This window comes from Agelaius tricolor, unplaced genomic scaffold (genome assembly GCF_023055355.1).
Source record: "Agelaius tricolor isolate 1412-34295 unplaced genomic scaffold, bAgeTri1.0.p SCAF_5, whole genome shotgun sequence".
In the NCBI taxonomy this organism is placed as follows: Eukaryota; Metazoa; Chordata; class Aves; order Passeriformes; family Icteridae; genus Agelaius; species Agelaius tricolor.
In genome coordinates, this window is record NW_027269265.1 from 37,684,912 (window position 1) to 37,705,856 (window position 20,945).

Genomic DNA, 20,945 nt, shown 5'->3' on the forward strand with positions numbered 1-20,945 from the left:
ATGGGTCACTGACTGACTTCTCCAGTCATGAGAAGGGGACATCTAGAAAGACAACACTCTTTACATGATAAAATAAGCCCAGCATCCTATCAGGTAGGACACAGAATTATCAGTTCTAAACAGGATGAATATTTGGTAATACTTAATATCCAAACAGATCCACATTTCTCTGTGCACAGACCAATAAATAGGTTTATCCTAAAACATAATCACAACTTGTTAAGGCGCAAACTTGTCATTTGTGAACTATGCATGACCTCAAATCCAAATGTGCTACAAGTGCCAATCAGTTTAAATCAGGTGTGGTTTCTGTGTAACATCAAGGGAGACTGTGTTCTGGCAAGAAGCCAGGAAATAACTTCAACAAGCTAATCTCCCCTGAGTGAACTTGGGAAGGAAGCTGAGCATGTGCTGCATCTCATTTGCAATGGTGGTGCAGTCTGTTACCTGGAGACACAGCTCTATTCTGTCTGCCCAGCAGCTCAGGGCTAGGCACACCACCACTTCAACATCCCAGTGACTCAAGAGGCCACAGCGGAATCTCCAGTCTGAACAAAGAGAAATAAAGAAAATTTTAATACTTATCCTTTCTTACACTTTCCTATTTGCCAGAAACCACTACTGTCCAACAGGAATTGCAAAACTGTTTTCTACTAGTTGGTCAAAGATCCCTGTCCTTCTATCCCCAGCAGTTTGGGTTAGGGGACACATGTTGAAAGCTGACCCTGCTTTCAGCACATCCTCGTGTAACAGCCCCAGAAACTGCATCCCACACAACTTTGAGATTCTGCCTGAAAGAAATGTAACAGTGGAAGACTATTGTACTGTAAATATTTTTTTCTATAGGAAAGGATAGGAAGCACAAGGACAGAATTAAGGTTCCTGCATGTATATATCTACATACATTTAGAGGTTACTGATAGATATTGATTTTTAAAATGTTTTCACTTAACTTTTCTTTCCTACCATGATAATTCAGCTTCTAACATCCTAAACTGTCAGACACTCACTTGCAAAAGATCTTAGCAAATTTCACTGCTTCAATATGGAATCTAGGTCCGGATATGTGCCCTTTCTCTGCTCCAGTTCCCACAACTGCAGGTTATAACAACTCTACCTCAGAACACTGTTGAATAATTTAGGTAATCAGTGCTTGTAAACTAAATTAGAGGCACTCAAATAAGACAGTCAAGTACTCAAATAAGCAGTAATTCAATGTTAAGTGAAAATGATTACGAGAGTCTAAAAATACATCATGTAGAAACAGACCACACATATAATACTAGAAGTTTGCCAACTGCTCTTTCATCTATCACAAGACAAAGTCCAGTACTCCACCTCTCCTGCCTTGTCTCCTCTGAACTGCCTCTTCCATTATCCTCTAAGGAAGCATAAGGAGTTACTGCCTCACCTGCAGTGCACTGCACTGTTCAAACAGGGCCCACCCCTGGCAATGGAATGCAAGTGTCAACATGCAGCAGGCACTGCTACTGAGCGGGGTGTGGTGTTTACCTAGGGGAAAGCCACATCCTTCAACCACTTTAATAACTCCAAGCTTCAACACAGTATAACCCTGAGATTATTCCAAACAACTCTGTTGAAAGGATTTTGAAACAAACAAACAAAAAAAAATAACAACCCCAATACCAAACAAAAATCCACGCTCCTATTAATGGAATGTGGCAATGATTAAGAAACCTGTAATTCTATGGAAATTAGTACTCTTCACCTTATCCCATTGGAGCAAGAGACTTTCAAGGTTTGTTTTTGATACAAACCTGAGATTAGAGAAACTCTTCCTTCCCCAAGTCAGCCCTAAGAACTATGTAAGGAACACAGAGAAAAGATGACATCTCCCTTGAGCAAAGACATCTCCCTTGAGCAAAACTACAGGATCAAAAGATAATTTCTGTCAACAGAAGGATGTAAGAGAAGTGAGTTGAATTCCTCCTCTGTATCAGTAGCAGCTAGCCCCAGAGACAAGGGGTTATTTAAGATTTGAATTTCCATAATGTAGCCTTAAGAAAGAGAATCAAATTCAAACCTTACATAAGCATGAGTGACTCAACTAAAGACTGAAACTGAAACAAGGCATCTGTCTTCCTGAAGAGTTGTGGGTGTTTGAACAATAGCAAATGTGTTTTATGGAGCATGCTTCCTCTGCCCGGAAGGTAAACCTGCGTTCACCATCAGGATGCTGGAGATCCCACCTTTGTAGAAGCATAAACATCAATTGCCGATTATTAAGATGTAAACTCACCTAAAAATAAAGTAAAATAAACAGGGTGTAGTTTATAAGGACAATTTATCTACCAAAATTATTATCTCATGGTAAAAGAGATTTAAAAACCCCCATAAAACTTCAAAGAACTTCATACTGTTGGCTCCTAGCAACAGAACTGCAAGCCACACTCCCATATCTTGCACAACCACCTACACCAGCCTCCTGGTATATGGAGCAAGCAGCAGCTTCTGTGCCACATTGGACATGGGTAGCAAAACCCAAGAGCAACCAATATCAATTTACCAGGGTTCAACAAAGAGAAGACAGACATTTGAAATGTCATCTGCAGATGGGTGATGACCTACACTGGACACAGAGGAACAGGTCATGCAGAGAAGTTACTTCATAAGACAAGACTGATTTTGCTGCCCATCTACTCTTTTTCTTAAAGAATGCAATGTAAAGAGAATATTGGTGATTTGGCTACATTCATCCTATAGTCCCAGACAGGACTGTGTCCCGTAAAATCAGAGGATTGAAAAGGCAGACTAGGATCAAAGCACAGAACTATAGCAATGGAAGAAGACATATTTCTAGAGATGATGTGGAAAATCCCAATGAATAAATAGGGACAGAAGACAGATGATTAATTATGTGTCACTCCAGTTTTAATATTGGAATGAGAAATCATAATCAGGACATCAGCCAGTCCTATTACTGGAAAAAGACTTGGAGACTGTTGGCATAGTGATTAACTATCACTGGACTGTTACAGAGCTCAGGACTTGCTCCCTTTCTTGGCGTCTTTGCTGAAAGCAATAATTTTCTGTGGTCTTGCTATAAATTTTGAGAAAACAACTCATGAAACTCTTATAGGGGCCTGATTAGTGCCCAAACCCAAGCACCTGAAAGTCAGGAGTCTCCACTTTAATATCCTTTTATAGGTTTTTCAACAGAATGGCAGGATCAGTCCTGAAATGAGTAACCTCAGGAGAACCCTTCTGGGTTAGTACAAAGAAGGCAAAAAAGTTCCTTATTTAAATGCCACTGAGCAAGACAATACAAACTGTATCAAATTATCAGCTCAAAATTCTGATACTCAGCATTTTGCACTGTGAAAAGTGAGAGCTGAAGTGTAGGAAGGTTTCTTAGTTTCTTCAGATTATATTTTCCCCCAAACAAAGCTGACCCTTTGTGGGGTCAGTGACGCCGTCCCTACAGACCATACATGGGTGGCAAAGGAGGGAGCCCACACCAAGCAGAGCTTGTCATTATTAGAATATTCAGGTCAAGTGCACTTAGCCAACAACCCACTCAAACCCCACACAAGATAACAGCTGATCTGCATGCAAAAACACTGTTCACACAGATTTTTATCCTTTCTGCTGCATCACATAAGCATACAATGAAGGAGAAGAGTCCAAAGGCGATACAGTCTTCTCTAGCTCTGTCTCCTTCAGAAGACCAGGGTCCCAAAACCCAGATTTCCTGCACAACCAGGAATGCACAACCACCAATGCACAAGAATTCTTTGTAGGTGTTTCATTCTCTGGTGATTTGCTCTAAGTTAACCACCTCAAAAAAGAGCTAAAACTCTGGTTTTTTCAGATTGAACAACTCTTAACAAAAACTTGAGGTGTTTCCAAGGCTAGAAAAAGACTCATATTGACCCCACTACAAAATTTCTAGTGAATCCTCTCGAAAGCTTTTTAACTTTGAATTTTGAGGAAGGAACCCGAAATCTAGGAAGAGGAGTGTTTTCAAAGCAGGAGTCAGCAATGTGAGGAACAGAAGTCAACCTGACAAAGCCTGACAAATTGTAAGAACCTCAAATTAATTTGCAGTAGACTCTCATTAGTAGTTAATTACCTTCTGTGGTGACTGCTTGGCACAGCACAAACAAGGGATCAATGCAGCTCAGCTGTGAGGGATGTGTTCAGCCATACACAGGAGGGAATTTGAGGAGGCTCAGCTGTGCACCAGGGAGCTGTGAACTAGGTTTTCCCCACAACAGAGGGCACCTATGATGGTGCCTGAAGAGCCTCTCCAAGTGCAGCCCTGCAGTGAGTTCCCTCTCTAGCATGGGCACCTCACCCGGGCCAGGCAGTGCTGCCTTGCTCCACAGGGTACACTTTGGGAATGGAGAGAGGATGAAACATCACTGCCAGATGTCAGCACCTTCTGCTCCTGGAACATGCTCAGATCCAGAATTACATTTGAGCTGGAACTTTAATAATGCCTTAAATGCAAAACTGAGTACTCAGAAGTTAGAAATTCAGAATTGAAGTTTTCGGTACAAACTTAAAGACGACCGTTACAGCAGCAGTACACTGTTTTCCAAATGTTAGTGAATTTGTTTTCACAACCTGTTAAATGAAGGGGAAAATAGTGAAGGAAAGATAGGTTAATGTGAAAAGTACAACTAATTTTGAAAGCTTAAACTGAGGTGTCAACCTTTGCTTTTCCTAATAGCCAGTGTTATACAATACTGTAGGATACTGTTGTAGAACAGCTCCCATTAACTTTTGCTGCATGCACAAATGTTCAGTGTTTCTGCTAGTAAGGCTCACTCTCAAGTTAGTCAAAAGGAGAATGAAAAAAATACAGTTATTGGCCATGGTGAAAGTCTCCATAAATAACTTCCCTAGTCTCTTCCCAGGCAGAGAGGGACTGTGAAACTGTGAAAGGCAGCAGCTCTCCACATCAGCATTCAGCCGTGTTAAATTGGGAAGTCAGCCTTTCCCTTCTGTGATCCGCTGCAGAGCTATCTGTGAATAAACAGAGGTTCTGCAATACATTACATCAGTGACTGTGGAACTGTAACTTATCCTTTGAGTTGACTGAAAATATAGAACTGTGAAAGTCATGAATTCTGTGCATCAAGTGCTATGCCTACTTGTAATGAAAGACAGTAGAACATTAACATACCCACACTGCAGGCACGTGAGTTCTTTCATTACATATACTTTCAATGTTTGACTGATGATTTCTTAATATAGTTGTCACATGTTCTCCTGGGGTTTTTTTGAGAATGTATTTTCCTTGATTTTTAAAGCAATAATCTGCTTGCCTTTTAAGTTTTGCTCTTCCCCTTGCATTTCCAGTACCCTTCCCAATCCCTGTCGGTGACTCCCCTTCTGTCTGATGGTACATAACCTGAAGCTATTACCCTCTTACCTCCCTCATCTCCAAAGTTTTGCTCTTTACATGCATTAGAACCTTGCAGCTGCCCTTTGCAATATGGGCACCCATAAGACTGGTCATTTGAAAGCACATGACAGTACCAATACCTGTGCCACATGCTCAGAACTGTGCCAGATGCTTCAAAATCTTTGAAGATTTTCAGCAGAAGTGGTGATTTCAGAGCATTTGAAGAGGTTCCAGTAGTGAAAGGTCTCAATATGCAGCAACAATGCTCTCTCCATTTCCAAAGTACGTGCTGCAGAGTGAGCCAGAGCTGGCTGGTTGGTGAGAGATGCCTTCTTGTATGGGAAAACCCAATTCACAGTTGCCTCGTGCACAGCTGAGCCTCCTCAAGCTCACCTCCTGTGCCTGGAGGGGGATGGCTGCACACATCCCTCACAGCTAGGCTCCCTCCATCTCTTGTGTGCCCACAACACACAGACTCTGACTAGCACCAGTACCTCAAAGGTGAGAAGTAGAAGCCTGCATTTGATTCAGCACTCCACCACAGGAAGCAAATGAAGTAGAGCACAGAAAATAGTTCTGCCTTGAGTGAACATCACTAGAAAGAACCACGGCAGTGTTCTCACTATATGGAGCTGCTTGAAAAGAGCTGAGACACAAAGAAAGCTGTGTTCTCTGTAGCAGCTCAGAGTAGTGAATGCAGCTGTAACTAAGACTGGATCACTTTATGTTGGGATGTGGTAGAGATCAGGAGACAAAATCAGTTATTTTGATAATTAATGATCATTTTCTACCATCACTGAAAACAAAGACCTTCTCTCTCTATGCAGTGTTCAATGCAATTTATCAAGAGACGTTATTCTTATCACATGAAAATTGTACAAAGTACACATGAAGTTGTATGAAGCAGTTTCTGCTGATACATCCCAAGTGAACTATGCCATTCCCACTAACTAACTCATACAACTTCTACAACATCCCAGCTTCCTGTTAATCCTCTGGATGAATCAGACGCATTTTCGTACCAATGACAGCCAGACTAAACAAGTTTCTATACATATTCTTTGTCACCTGTAACCACACCTCTGCTAGAATGTGGCTCACGTACAGATGAGGTCAGAGGGCTGAATAAAGCAGCAGACTGAAGCTGAATGTGAGTAAAATAAACGTGGTAATAGTGGGCTGAGGTAAACAGTGTAAAGTGTTTGCATCACTGCATCACCTTACTTGGATATTTCAGCCTGTAAATATGGAGTGCTCCTGGATTCTGGGTTAATGCTGAGCTCCCACAAAGCAGTGTCTGTGCTCTGCTTGCTATAGTCACCAAATGACTTGGAGAGTCTGTCCCAAGCTCTAAATCTGGATCATGTCAAGTCTATGATCACTGCTTCACATGAGCTGTCGATTTGTCTTTGGCTGACTTCTTCCCAAGCTTGCCAAGGAACAGAAGATTTGCTAACAAGCAACAATAGCCAGGCCTGATGGGTTCAGGGTAGGTTTCTGTAGAATCTGTCTCACACCTACATGTTTTGGAATGTAAAAGATTTCATCCCTTGTGAGAAGCTCATCATTCATCAGTATAAAAATCCACTCAAATGCTGCTGGTTATGTTATCCCAGAAAGCATTCTCCATTACTGACAGGAATGAATTACTTAAGCATTGGAAACAATACACCAACACACCACCACTGGAAACACCACCACTACCACACTGTTATCCAGTGCCAGGCTATTTGCTAGCCTGACTCTGGATGAACAGGTAGCCTCTCCCTGTTCCCTACACTTTTATTCAGAAGGAGTTGATGGACACTAACACCTGCTCCCACTCCCCTCCTTTTTTTATTATACTTTTCCCCAGGTATGCTATACTTTGGACAGACAGTGCCACCTTACCTAATTTGTGAGCTTTTGAGATGAAGCTCTGTTGGTAGAGAAGAGCACTTAAAAATTCCATTTAAACCTACACTATGCAAGATCCAAATTAACATGGACTGACAAGCCAATTTTCTCTGCCTCAGCCCCCTTTCACTGCAAGAACTACCCTGACTGTGAAGGAAGAAGAGAGATAGACTTCACTGCTGCTGTACATAAGATCACCTTTTCCTTCCAAGATGTCTAAGGTTAACATTATTTTTTCTACCACCACATTTTATAGATAATCACTACAAAATGCCATATGATGATCCTTAGTTTTTCTCAGCCACTGCTAAACAAAACAGCTATTTACCACATAAATACAATGTGCATTCTCAGCTTCCAATATTAAATTGCATCACATTGTGAGCATTTAATCAAACCAATCCACTTTACCACATTCCATTTATAATAAACTTTAGATGTGAGTTGAGGTAATTTTTGAATATGTTAACTAGCACACTAATTACACATGGTAATCAAATAAACCAGTTAAAAAATATTCACTCTAATCAAACTGGTCTAACAGGGTAATAGTGTCAGAACCCAAAAATACACAGACATGCAAAATTTCCAAACTATTGCTCCAACCACTACCCTTATTTCTTTTAAGACTGGCATGGGTTTTCACAAATAAATCTGCTGAGTCAATGACAGCGTGAGAAAAATACACTTAGGTATTACCTCTTTAAATATGCATCACCCAGTGATGAGGAGTTGCTGTTACTTTTTTCTCACCTTTCCAGTTGAAACAAGCATTATAAGGAGGTTTGAACTATAAAAGTGGACATACAAAGAAACTTCTACAATACACCCAACACAACAGGTCCATAAGGAAAAAGTTATCACAGAGTTCTTTCAACTTTAGACTGTATGCCCAAACAACATGTCCTTTAACATATGAAAAATGAAAACTATCAGAGTGGAATTGATTCAGAAGAGAAGAATCTTGTAATGTCTAAGTCACCATTTCAGATATATCCATAATTAGAAACTCTTATCTGATAAGGCGTTTAATTGCCTCTCTCTCACCTGATTTGGGAACAGCTAAGTCAATTTCCTTACAGACAAGAATCCACACTACTAATAAAAAGTCACCATTAGACCTGATACTGCTGATGGTTTGATAGACTCCACCACTGCAATGTACAGTGGTGAAGAATTCATCCTCAAACTGAGAGATGGCTCTCAGTTCAGAGTTTTGTTCCAAGTACTGTGCAAACATGGAACATTACCACTGTTTGCCTCAAACTTGTTCAGTATACAATAAGGAAGATTTCAGTATTTAGGACTGTCATTACAAATATGCATGTTTTTAGCAGCATGAAATGTATTCCATCAAAAGCAGCTCCCTGGTGAGCAGAACACTAGAGAGAGAAGCTTAGTTTCTACTTGACTGGTACCTACTGTCCTGCACCCTTATCAGAGTATCTACAGCTGGTCACTGTCCTCTATAAACTTGTTCCAAAAGCTCTCCTAGCTCCCTAACATTTCCACACCTCCTCATAACTTCCTCCCTTTCACCCCTATGCCTCAACGAGCACCTTCCACATTGCCTAACCTCACCAGCCCACAGCAGTGTATGATCCCTCCCACACCTTCTGCTAATTACCCACAGGAGAGGAGACACTACCTGCTGCAGCTGGATTCAGCAGGGAAGCACCTATGGATGAGCCAGTGTGCACATGGCAACTTGCCAGTCAACATGCGAAACAGAAGACAGCTGTTTATCTCCTCTGGTACCTTCTCCCCAGAGAATAAAAGGTATGCACTTATTTTGGTTTCCTCCCTTCCACCCAGTCTGACCTTTCTGAAACTTTAAAGAGCTCTTGAAGAAACTTTGAGATGTCTATGCCGCTGCCAAATTTGGCTAAAACCTACTAAAGCAGTTGAAATTGAATTGATAGAGTGATTACACAAGCTTTCTTTCCTTTGGAGAGTAGGCTAAAATCCCATTAACAGTCTTACTTATGTCATCCCATCATTCCTATTCTTCATTTAAAAATAACAATTATATGCTACTGCATTAGCTTATGTAACCCACCCCTGAGCCAAAGTAGTTAAAACTTTCATCCTGTATTTATTAATTTATTTAGTTAGTTAGCTATTAAGTGTGTGTGCCTTTCTATACGCTTGTCCATTTTGAGGTACTTGATGTTATGAAAAATACAATTAAGAAGATCAGTGAAACCAAACCAAATGCACTTCACTAATAAATATCCCCCAAAGTTTCTGGTATCACTGTAGGCAAGAACTGAACTGCTTTTTCTCTAGCAAATTGTCAGCTGTTCTCATGGTTACAGTTCTAGGAATTTGGAATGACAGGTCACAGCTATGAAAATTTGTAGATTTATTTGGCATGTTTCTATCTAATAAATAACATTCTCCTATAAAAAGGACAAAAGGCTGCTGTACATTATTGTGGTATTTATTCTCTGTGAAAACCACTCTTTAAAGTCCCTGTCCCAACAAAGAAGGTGGTAACCAGACTTCGTACTTCTTAAAACTGCTCATTCACAGAATTAAGACAAAAATAGATAAGTCTTGTATCTTCTCCATTGCTATAAAGGCACCACTGGTGTTTTCACTGCAAGATTCAGCTGTGTATATACACCTCCCAATGGCATGAAGCAAGGCTACAAAAGTATGCTTCCCATTTAAATGCAGGAATGTTAGCTTTTGCCATAGGGTAAAATCTATTCTGTCAATTGGCTATTTAAAAAATAACCAATATTTCTTAAGTTACTGCCAAGAGTTACAAATATCCAAATATGGCATTATGCAGTTTCCATTATCACAGCTTTGCACCCTTGGCTTTCACAAACCCCAAGCTGAACCAACAGGACAGCAGCAAAATCGGCTTCTCTCATATTTCCATCCCTTCACTGTTGGAAGGGTCTTCTTTCAGGAAAGCCTGGATAGCCCCATTTCAAAGCCTCTGCTAATTACTGCAAAATGGCATGAATAACTTATGCAGAGAAACTGGAACACCACCCACTGAGCTGCTCTCAGAGGTGGGCCTGCCCAGATGTGAACTGTCTCAGTGGAGCCAGGCTGGGACTACGCTGTCACCGTCATCAGCCCCAAGGTATTCACTGCCCCCAACACTCCAGGGACATGCCCACGTACCGTGCTCAAGAAGAAACAAAAATTTAACATCATCATGATATGTCAATCCATCCAACCCCAAATGCTCTGTGAAATACTTAACTGAATCACTCATCCTCTTGGAAAATTGTTTGCCAAGTGAATTACCAAGGAGAACTTTCCTCCAAGAAATACAGTCAGAGACAGCACTCCCAGGCATATCATCCTGGGGTTTAAGTCCTGAGAACTCCAGGGCAGCAAACCCTGGACACTGAGGCTCCTGAGCTTCCCATCTCACACACAGTCCTACACAGGTAGCTTGAGAGCCCACAATATTTCAGACTCAGCTGGGTCTTGATCTCCAACAGTAGAGAGGTCTGGGAGGGCCTTCTTCAGCTTAGGTCTCAAGTTCCTGGGTCTCCAGATGGAAGCCTTGAAGCTCTGATAACAGGAACATTATCAGAACTTCTACTCCCACAGTTGAAGACCTGGGCAAATTTCCAAGGTCCCTGGTAGGCACTGGGGAGCCTGGTAGGCTTGACAACCCAGCAGTTCTCTGAGCACTGGTCTGAGCTTAATCATAAGGCACCAGGCTCCAAATTAACTTCTAACATTTCCAGAGAAAAGTCTCAGGGAATTCCCCAATACAAGAGAAATTTTAAAATATCAAAATTTCCCATGAATTAGGAAACAGAAAACTTTGGCCCACCTCTGATTCCAGTTTCCTTCAGAAAAGTTTCTATGCTTTGTGTTCCACTCTTAAAACAAGCCTTCACCTATTAAAATACACTGAAAACAATAAATACAAACAAAATGTTCCAAATTGCCTCTAAATAAAATCTTCAAAATATAAAACCATTCCACAGAGTATCCTAAAATTTGTAGTTATTTTCACTTGCATGTTTGTGCCTCGAACCCAAAGCCTTCCACTCTAAAATAAACATTCATACTGCCTCAAGATTTACAAGTTGAAAGGACACATCCTGTACAGTTGAACCTCCAGAGGTTCAAAGCATAGACTCCAACTTTGGCACAGTATGAGGTCACTGTTTTGCTGAAGAAACGACTGGACAGCATTGTCCAGTACCAAAAGACATCAATGACAAGAACTGTCCTGGATGCCTCCAGATATTGCTGAGCAAACAGTGCAGCCATCTGAGATGAAGGGCAGTGCACCCGACCACAGGAGAAACAGCAGATTCCTGGGATTCCAGCTCTTGGTGGGTAATGCAGCAAGGAAGGGAAAGATGAGCCATGTAAGCAGTCACTGAGCAGGTGAGCCCATTTAATTTATTAGGTAGTGCCATGAAGTTCTGATGGTTTAGAGTCCTAGTTACCAGTCCCTGCTCTGGTTTGACAACTTGCCACAGAAGGGATAATGAGATAAAGAAAATCAGCCAGAATGCAAGCTCCTGGGTGCAGTTTACCCCATCTTCCCCAACACTGCAGGTATGGAAACCTAACTCAGCCTTTTAAAGCATCAAGTATTTCACTTGAGTTGAGGAAATACTTACTTTACAAGGAGGAATTAAACAGTCCTGCAGCTGTGCTAAACTTCGGAAAACTGCAAAAACTTTTTCAAAAACTGAATTATTATAATACTATCGAAGTTCTCATTTTCCCACACACCTAAGTGAACAGGATGGTCTCAGAGTTTAAAACATCTATAATATGGATATTTTTAGTTTGTCTATAAATCAGTGTTAGAGATCTTCTTCTTTTAATATTTTATTTTCTTGTAATTAAAAGGTGACTATAAAGACTTCCTAAAAGAAAGTAGTAGCACTCACATTATACATGCATTTCAGACTATAGGGAAGGATACAGCCCCAATCATTTAGGTCTCAATACTGTATTCAGTACCAATGACTTCAGAGAATCAGAAGCATAAGCTTTGACATAGCACAGCTTCTCATCTGAAGAATCAGTTTTGCTTCAGTCTATATTCACACAGTTTAACCAGATGCCACGATGCCATCTCAGAATTCTCTTACCGCTGAAACATCATCACTTAATTCTTGCTGCACACATATTGCCACAGCAGGGATATTGAGTCAATGATCCCATGGCCTTTTATTATCTTTAATTTCTGTTCTCCTGCTACTTTCACAAAATCACATAGCATGTCTTTTAGAAAAGAAAGCAAAACAAGTGATTTTTTTTTTTGTGCAAACCAGATTCTATCTCAGAATCAAAAGTACAAACTAAGACTTATAATTAGATGTTTCTTTATACTCAAAATGACAAAATACAAAACTCTTTTTTTTCTCTTCCAAAATCAGGCCACAAGTTGATGCAAACAAAACCAATATTGTGCACAGCATTTTAGTTCCTGGACTATGTGTCCTTTAAAGTAGTAAACCCACAATTACCATGAGAAAAGTCCAGCTGGAGGTATCACCTACAGGCTGCATTACTTCCTCTTTATACCTTTTTTATCAAAGCATATGTTGTGCTTGAAAACAATTCAGCACCAATGAGTTGGCAGTAGAACAACAATTTCAGCAGCAGTATCAATGAAGGTGGGAGGGGGAATTCACTAAAGCTACATTTTTCAAGTACAAAAGCATGAGAAGCACTCTGTATGGAGTCAGGGAAATATACATCAAAGACTATGAAAAAGCAACTAACTATATGCCTTTAAAAGTGCACTTCATGGATGAAAGCTGCCAAATTACAGAGGGGATTTACTGAGAAGAATGTGTTGCTGCCAGAATGGACAAAAGCATGCATTCTATCCATTCCAAGCTCCTCCCCATCTCCTGTCATGCTCACAGCAAGAAGTGGCTCAAAAATTGACAACCACAGACTCCAGGACCGAAAGAGACAAAAAATACCTGCTGGGAAATTTTATTTTGAGCATCTGACACAGGAGACTGGAAAAAAGAAAAAAAACAACCCACTTATGATCAAAAAATACCTCCCCGTATTCTTGGGACGTAAAGTACAACTCCACAGCAGAAAGAAACAGCGCACACCTGGCCGGGTTTTTGAGGAGCCCACGTGCAGAAGCGCTTTTCCAACAGGCACAGCAGCCTGTGCACCGCAGCGCACTGCTGCCGGCCCAGGACAGGAGCTTCACGGAGCTTTCCTGGAGTTGGGTCACGGAAACCTCCCAACAGGAGCGGGAGCATCTGTTGGCCCCTGAGGAGCCCAGCGGGTGCCCAGCTGCCCGGCCAGGGGGCAGCGCGTCCCGGGCGAACCGCTCACCCCGCACCCCTACCTGGCCGGTGTCCTCGCCGTGCTCCAAGTGCACGATGCCCTGGCTCCTACACTCCGTGTCGCTCAGCACGTCGTCCTCCGAGTCCTCCAGGAGGGACGAGGAGCCGGTGGAGGAGATCGAGGAGTTGGACAGCCGGCGGGACTGCAGGTGCAGCGAGCTGCCCGTCCTCAGCCCGCCGCCCTCCGGCCGCGCCGGCCGCGCCTGGGGGCTGCCCTGCGCCTCCTCGCTCTCCTCGGCGGTGACGGTGAGCCGGGGGATGACGGGCGGCAGAACCCCGTTCGGGGGTCGGCAGCCCCTCTTCGGCCGGTCGGGCAGCTGACGGGCGGCGGCGGCGGCGACGGCGGCGCAGCGAGCCTCGAAGAGGGAGCAGAGCTCCCCCACGGTCAGCCGCTTGGCCCGGCTGAGCTCCGGGCTGCTGTGCAGCCCCGCGCGGGGCTCCATGGCGGGGTCGGCGCCGGGCGCCTGCCGAGCAGCGCTCCAGGAGCGGCGGCCGGAGGCACGCATGGGGGAACGCCGCGCCGCCGCCGCCGCCGGGGAAACTTCTTTGTGGATCAGTCAGTCTCCCGCGGCTGCCCGGAGCCCGGCGGAGAGGCGCATCGCCAGCCCACCCTGCCCGGGCAGTTCTGAGTCACCCGCGGCGACAGCCGGAGGCTGCTACCGTGCCCGCTGACCCGGCGCCAGGGCCATGGGGGCGCGCTGAGCCCGCCCGACCGCCCGCCCGCCGCCACCGCCCCGCTCCGCCTCGGCGCTGAGGGGAGGAGCGATCGAATCGCATCGAGCCGAGCCGCGCCGCGGGAACCCCTTCCCGCCCCTTCCCGCCGCCACCACCATCACCATCCCCGCCCTTTTGGTTTCGCTTTCCCTGCGGCGGTCCCCGGGGAGCGGCCTGGGGGTGTCCCGGTGCCCGTCCGAGTGTGCCGCCTTACCTCCGCGCCACCGCTCCCGCCCGCCGCCCCTCGCCCGCCGGCCGCGGCTCCCCGGGCACGGCGGCTGCGCAGCGCGGCGAGCCCCGGCCGCCCGCGGGCCGGAGGGCGGCGCGGCCCCACAGCCCAGCCTTGGCTGGAGGCGGCCTTGGACCCTCCCTGGGGATTTCGGCCCCCTCAGGGCCGCGCGTGGCGGTCCGGGGTCCGTGTGTGAGCATCCCCTCGGTGCGCGCTGACACCGGCGGCCACCTGCAGGCCGCCGCGGCTGCCGTGGTGGGACCGCGACATGCTGGGGTGGCTCAGCGCGCCCCGCGGGGGCGGGGATGTGACTGGGCTGTCCCCAGCCCGCGGGGACCGGGTGACGGTGCGTGAGTGACCGCGCGGTGCCGGCAGCTGAGGGCGCTGCCCCGGCCGCGCTGCGGGTCCCCACGCCCCGCTGCAGTATCCCCGGCGGCTGCGAGCGGGACAGGGGCTTGGGGCAGCGCCGGCCTCCCGGGAAGCCCGAATTGCCTGTCAGTCAGCGCGTTACTGCTGAGCAGTGCTCAACCAGGCTGCCTTCAGCCGCCGGTTGCTGCGATACCCAAGCCCCCTTGAACGAATTTCAGCGTTTGACACCCCCTACCTTGGTACTTCTTGCCTGCTAACTCCCACTCTTTACCTAAAATGTAACCCGTGCTGGGTTGCCGCATGTGTTGTAATTGGAGCTATTAAGACCTTTGGAACGGGAAAGGCGTTCTACCATAGGGTTACATCAGCTGAAATGATTACTAAAATTAATAATTTTTGGAACCAAATACTAAAGTCTTCAGCTGAGTTTTTGCTCATTTATCTCATTGTTTCCTTGTACTGTCCCATCTGTCTCTCACCATCTGCTCTCTCTTGCCTGGTGCTTGGGCTGGGAGCTCCACCGCACCCAGCGCAGTCCCAGCCACGGCTGGGACTCCTCCCTCCAGTGATGCTATAAATGATTTGTTAACCTGTCTTGTGATTCGGTCAGATTATCTGTAAAATAATCAGTTGATTATTTTACAGCTTGATCTTTCAGGTTACCTTTGAAAAAGCTTGTTCCAAAAGGCACCACACAATGTGCCTTCCCCTGAGGTGGCTGCTGTGCTTCTCACAGGGCCCACAGCTTGTGAATGCTAAGGAGCAGACAGAAAGGCAGCTGAGAAACTTAAAAAAAAAAAAAAAAATCAGTCATCTTTGGACACTTTTCTGAAACTACATGGTGCCTAGGCAGGAATTTGGGAAGTCTGGATTTTCGGCTTAAATGGCCAAGCTTTGTGGTGGACTTAGTTTTGTGTAGAAGCTGTGGTGGGAGTTCTCCCAAGGTGTATGTGATGGGAGAGGCAGGGCTGACAGCAGCTGCCAAATTATGTGAAAACACAACCAGTAAAGTGCACAGTAAAGTGGTTGGCAGTGCAACTTTTCCCCAACAGGCTGTGAGAACACCAAAGCACCTGTAGGAGGATATTCCTTCACGGTAGACTGTAATAGATTTACGTTCTTTCTGAAAGAAGATAGTCACTGCTTTTATTACTAATTTTATAATCAGTTTCAAATTTCATGGAGCAGAAAGGCAGTCTCAAAACATGAAAATTGATTAAACCTAATATATACCTAAAGTCATAACAGTTTAATCAAAAGCATGATTTTATAATTGATGGTTTTATAAGAATACTCACAGTAATAAATTTATAGATAGAGCAGAAAATGCAAAGGGCAGTTTTAAATGGGTATTCAAGATTATACACAAGGTTGGACCCATGTAACTCTTTTATGTCACTCTGGCAGCTTCTGTCTGTAGATAAGCAAGCTGGAAAAACATATTTATTCACAGGAGAGGGGTTACATGTGAGCTTTCACAGGGCAAACAGGAGCCCTTCAGGAGATGGCCTGCTGCATGTGGAAGGACATTTCAGTTTCCAGTCTCTTTTAGCCATTGCTCTGTCTGCTGATTCTGCAATTACAAGATTATGTGTGGTCTATGATTAGGAAATCTTATTTAGGAAACCTTAACCTTGGCAACGGTTCTGGGACTAGCAGCTCAGTTCAGTTATAAAATATCATTTAAAAGATTTTACTTTCAGGTAATGAAGATGAAAACAAAAACATGCAATACATTATCATTTTAATAAATACATGAATACAAATTGCTATTTTATAATATTGATTAGTGGTGATTTCTTGGATAAGGTTAGATAGGTTTAATTGACCTCATTTATAGCATATCACTCCAGAGAGCTGAAGTTTGTGTAAGATTTAACTCAAAATCTTTCAAAGCTACCCGGGGAATAAAGAGATTCTTCAGTCAGTATCACCACATTTCCTCATAGGTGTACAGCTGTTTTAACAAATGGAATGGTACTCTGTGTCCTGACAAAGTGTTGGTGACTTGTACTTTTCACTTGTGAAATCCTGCATTCCTGATAGGACAGGGCTGCCCGCATCCACCCGTGGTGCTTGCCAAGAGCTGGCTCTGATAAGATACAGATAAATATGTCCCTGTTGTACAGATGGGTGAACTGATAGACAGTACATGAGTTGACTACAGAAGCTGGGGGCAGGAGCAGGGAGCTTCAAATTTGCTCTGTGCTACTCTAACCGCCAGATCACATTCCCACCTCCAGGGGTGAAGCGTTTTGCTTATCACAGTCATTCTGGCTCACATCGGCACTGCTGCGCACTGCCAGGGTTTCACATTTCACACATGCCTGCTACAAAAACTGCTTTCTGCCTTTATTTGTATTGGCAAAAATAAAAGTCTATTTCGTTCCCATGAAATCCCTTTCTAAACATTGTTATCATTAACATATTGCTTATTTCTACTTCCTTCCAGTTTGTGTTCCCATAGGATGTCTAAGCCTTGACAATACAGAGACAAAGATGTGACAGACATTTCTAAATAGATTAGAAAGATTTCATTAAGACAGCCGTTTAAATATGACCTAGAGAGGAGCCTTGGGTTTAACTTGGCCTGTGTAGTACATGCATATTGTTCACTGCCCACATGAGATTTCTCAGAGAATTTAGAGTATGATAGCTGAGAAACGCCACCTCTTTCAATTCCATGCTGAGCATGACCTCAGAACGCTTGAGAAGTACTTGAGTGCTGTGATTTGCAAGTCTCTCTTGGATGCAACAAACACAAGCATTTATTAGTAGTTACCACATCTCTTTCAGGATATAGCTAGGGAGGAAAGGAGTTGGGTGTGTTTTTATACAGAAAGGCCCTTTTTCCAGAACTGGAAGAAAGGCACATGGCCCAAGTGCTGGCCATGCCTAAGGGAAGATCCCAACTCACCCACAGCCATTCATGCCTGAGGCAGAGCTTCCCCTTTGTGGCTGAGATGAAGAGCACATCCCTTCCTGGGAAGCCAAGCGGCAAGCAGTGGGTGGGCTGCCTGCCTCTCAGGAGTGGTGTCAGGAGCAGCTGTGCCAGGGGATGGTGCTTCTCTGCACAGAGGAGCTGGGAGCAGAGCAGGGGATGGTGTGACCAGTCTGGTGGAGCTGGCAGAGGAGCAGCAGCGGGGACAGCAGGCAGCCTCAGTGGCTCATCACCAGCTCCAAAGAGGCCGGACACCCTGGCCACTTTTAGTGTTTTAGTTATTCTGTCTTTGCTGCTCATTAGAAAAAGTGAGAAAGTTAGTGCATGTTACAGTCACATCCTCTTTTTGTCATACAAACACAACCAGATCAAATTATGCAAGTACACAGCTGCTGCATGCAAGAGGAGAATGAGACTCCAAACACAGGTCATATGATGTGAAAACAATTGCTGCACTGAGAGCTCTTTACTTTTGGGATTAATTTTTGTAGGCTATTTGCCAAATTTCTCTATGCAAGACATTTATATGTTTTTGATATAAACTCTGGACACCTAATAAATGAAAGCCATATTAAAAAGAAAAAGGAGGGAATGATTTTTTACCTAAGAAGAAGCAAAACTGTAACTGATCTAAGTGTATGGATCACACGAACCTGCAGGAAAGAGACAAAAAACTATAAAGGTCCCCTCGTGGCTGGAGTTAAAATTGCATTTCCAAGTCACGCCTGCACAAAGTATCTCCGGCTATTCAGCTACCTCGCATACCTAAACTGGAGAGAGGGAGACAACACACCTCGGGCACAGTCAAATGCCAATGTCCCCTTGGAAAAATGGGTGCTAGTGCTTGAGATCATGAGGTGATAGCTATGGCAGTGAGGAAGGACACAAAGGATAAGGCCACAGGGGAGGAAGGAGAGTGCACAGCACCCCTGCTAACAAAATGTCTGCTGGTGTATAGGGCATAGGGTTACTCTATAAGAAAGGGTAGGGAAATACTCTGGAAAGAAAGACCTACACAGAAGGCAAACATCACCAGAGAGAAAAAAACCTGGGAGAAAAATCATTTTTCTCCCACTTCTGCACCACCTCATGCTGCAGGCAGTTGCTATTCTTCGTCATGAAAGAGGAAGAGAAATGCCTTTTCTTGTCACTTCCCTCTCACTACTTTTATCCCTCACATTCCTACTGCTGCCCTGGGGGCCAACATATCCAGGGAATAACATAAAATGGGGGAGGAGAAAGGGCCCTAGGTATAGTATTCCATGACAGGAAATGTGTGCTGAAAGGAGCAAGCAGGTAGCAGCATCACTGGCTGCAGGTTGTTGGTTTGGCATGTGGATTGTGCTCTCCCTCCTCAAATTTCCTGTAGCTCCACGGAAGAGCATCTGAAATACTGTCATGGTTTCTGCTAATGTTTTTCCTGTTCTTGCCTTAAATAAAGGATTTATCTTCCACAGCTGGCATTTTAGCAGAAAAACACAAAAATTTTGTAATTAAGCATAGTTGTTATTTTTGACTAGCCATATGGAACCCCTCAGAACACTGGGACGTATTTGCCTGTATTTATGGTGACACATCAAATTTTGTGGACTTACTCCTGGTTTATAATAGTGTAAAGAAGAGGGGGATGTGTCTCCTTGTGAATACAGACAGACAATTTCAAGAAGTTTAATTTCACCTGTTCATCCTTCAAACTGTGGGTGTGCTTAAAGAACAAATCATGGTTCTATTGTTAAAAGACATCTTAAGCAAAAGACTATTTGACTTCTGAGACATTTAAAGGAATAAACTATTGTGGTGGTTTGGCCCTGGCTGGATGCCAGGTGCCCATCAAAGCCACTCTATCACCCTCCTCCTCAACTATACGGGGAAAAGAAGATATAATGAAAAGTCATGGGCTGAGGTAAGGCTTAGGAGAGATCACTCACTGATTACCATCACAAGCAAAACAGACTCAACATGGATAAATTAATTGGATTTATTATTAATCAATATTGGACTAAGACAATGAGAAGTAAAACAAAACTTTAAAATCACCTTTCCCCATCCCTTCCTTCTTCCTGGGCTTTATTTTATTCCCAATTTTCTACCTTCTCCCCACCAGAGATGCAGGGAGGCAGGAATAGGGATTATGGTCAGTTCATCACATGGTTCCTGCTGCTGTTTCTTCCTCAGGGGAAAGATGCTTCCCCTGCTCCAGTGTGAGGTCTCACCCACAGGAGACAGTCCTCCACAAACTGCTTCAACAGGAGTCCTTCCCACAAACCACAGTTCTTCACAAACTGCTCCAGTGTTGTCCCTCTCCACAAGTTGCAGTCCTTCAAGAACAGTGTCCAACCTGGATCTGCCACAGGGCCACAGGTCCAACCAGCAAACCTGCTCCAGCATGGGCTCCTCACTCCCTGTGTCCTCAAGTTCTGCCAGGAGCCTGTCTCAGCCTGGGCTTCCAGCAGATCACAGCCTCCTTTGGGCATCCACCTGCTGCAGCCTGGGGTCCTCTGGGGCTGCAGGAGGATCTCTGCACCCACTCCATGGGCTGCAGGGACACAGCTGCCCCACCAAGGTCTGCACCACGGACAGCAGGGGCATCTGGGCTTCGGTTCCTGGAGCACCTCCTGCCCCTCCTTCTGCACTGACCCTGCTGTCTGTGCAGTTGTTTCTCTCACATATTCTCATTTCTCTCTCCTCTGTCTGCAAGTACTTTTGCACAATAACGCTTTGTTCCTTCTCAAATGTTATCCCAGAAGCACTTCTACCATCACTGCCTGGCCCAGCCCCAGCCAACAGCAGATCTGTCTTGGAGCTGGCTGGCATTAGTTCTGTCAGACACAGGGAAAGCTTCTGGCAGCTCCTCAAAGAAGCCACTCCTGTAGCCCCCATATATACAATCCAAATAAAATTATAAAAACCTCAGTAGATTATGGGAAAAAACCCCAACAAAACTGAAAGCCAAAAATAACTAGATTTTAATGAAGATTTAAGCTAAATATAATATTTTCCACAGAAACCATCACTACTATTATTTTCTACAACAATCTGGCATAGTAGCAGAATTGAAATAGTCTTTTAAATGCTGTTACTACTCAAATGGGGCCAAAA

The 20,945-nt window shown here is 44.4% G+C and overlaps 1 protein-coding gene across 2 annotated transcripts in view; it reads right to left on the reverse strand.

Annotated features, from left to right (window-relative positions):
* The window catches only part of ITPKA (inositol-trisphosphate 3-kinase A), a 39,578-nt gene extending 25,321 nt beyond the window's left edge, over positions 1-14,257 (reverse strand). Inside the window, exons 1-2 of one of the 2 annotated variants that reach the window (XM_071427348.1) lie at positions 13,596-14,257; positions 13,210-13,248 (exon numbers count right to left, since the gene is read on the reverse strand). In XM_071427348.1, the coding sequence (XP_071283449.1) occupies positions 13,210-13,248; positions 13,596-14,099 (543 nt within the window). In that variant the 5' untranslated portion in view covers positions 14,100-14,257. The remainder of the gene's footprint in view (positions 1-13,209; positions 13,249-13,595) is intronic. The other variant, XM_071427349.1, reaches the window with a different exon arrangement.
* Positions 14,258-20,945: the final 6,688 nt, after the last annotated feature.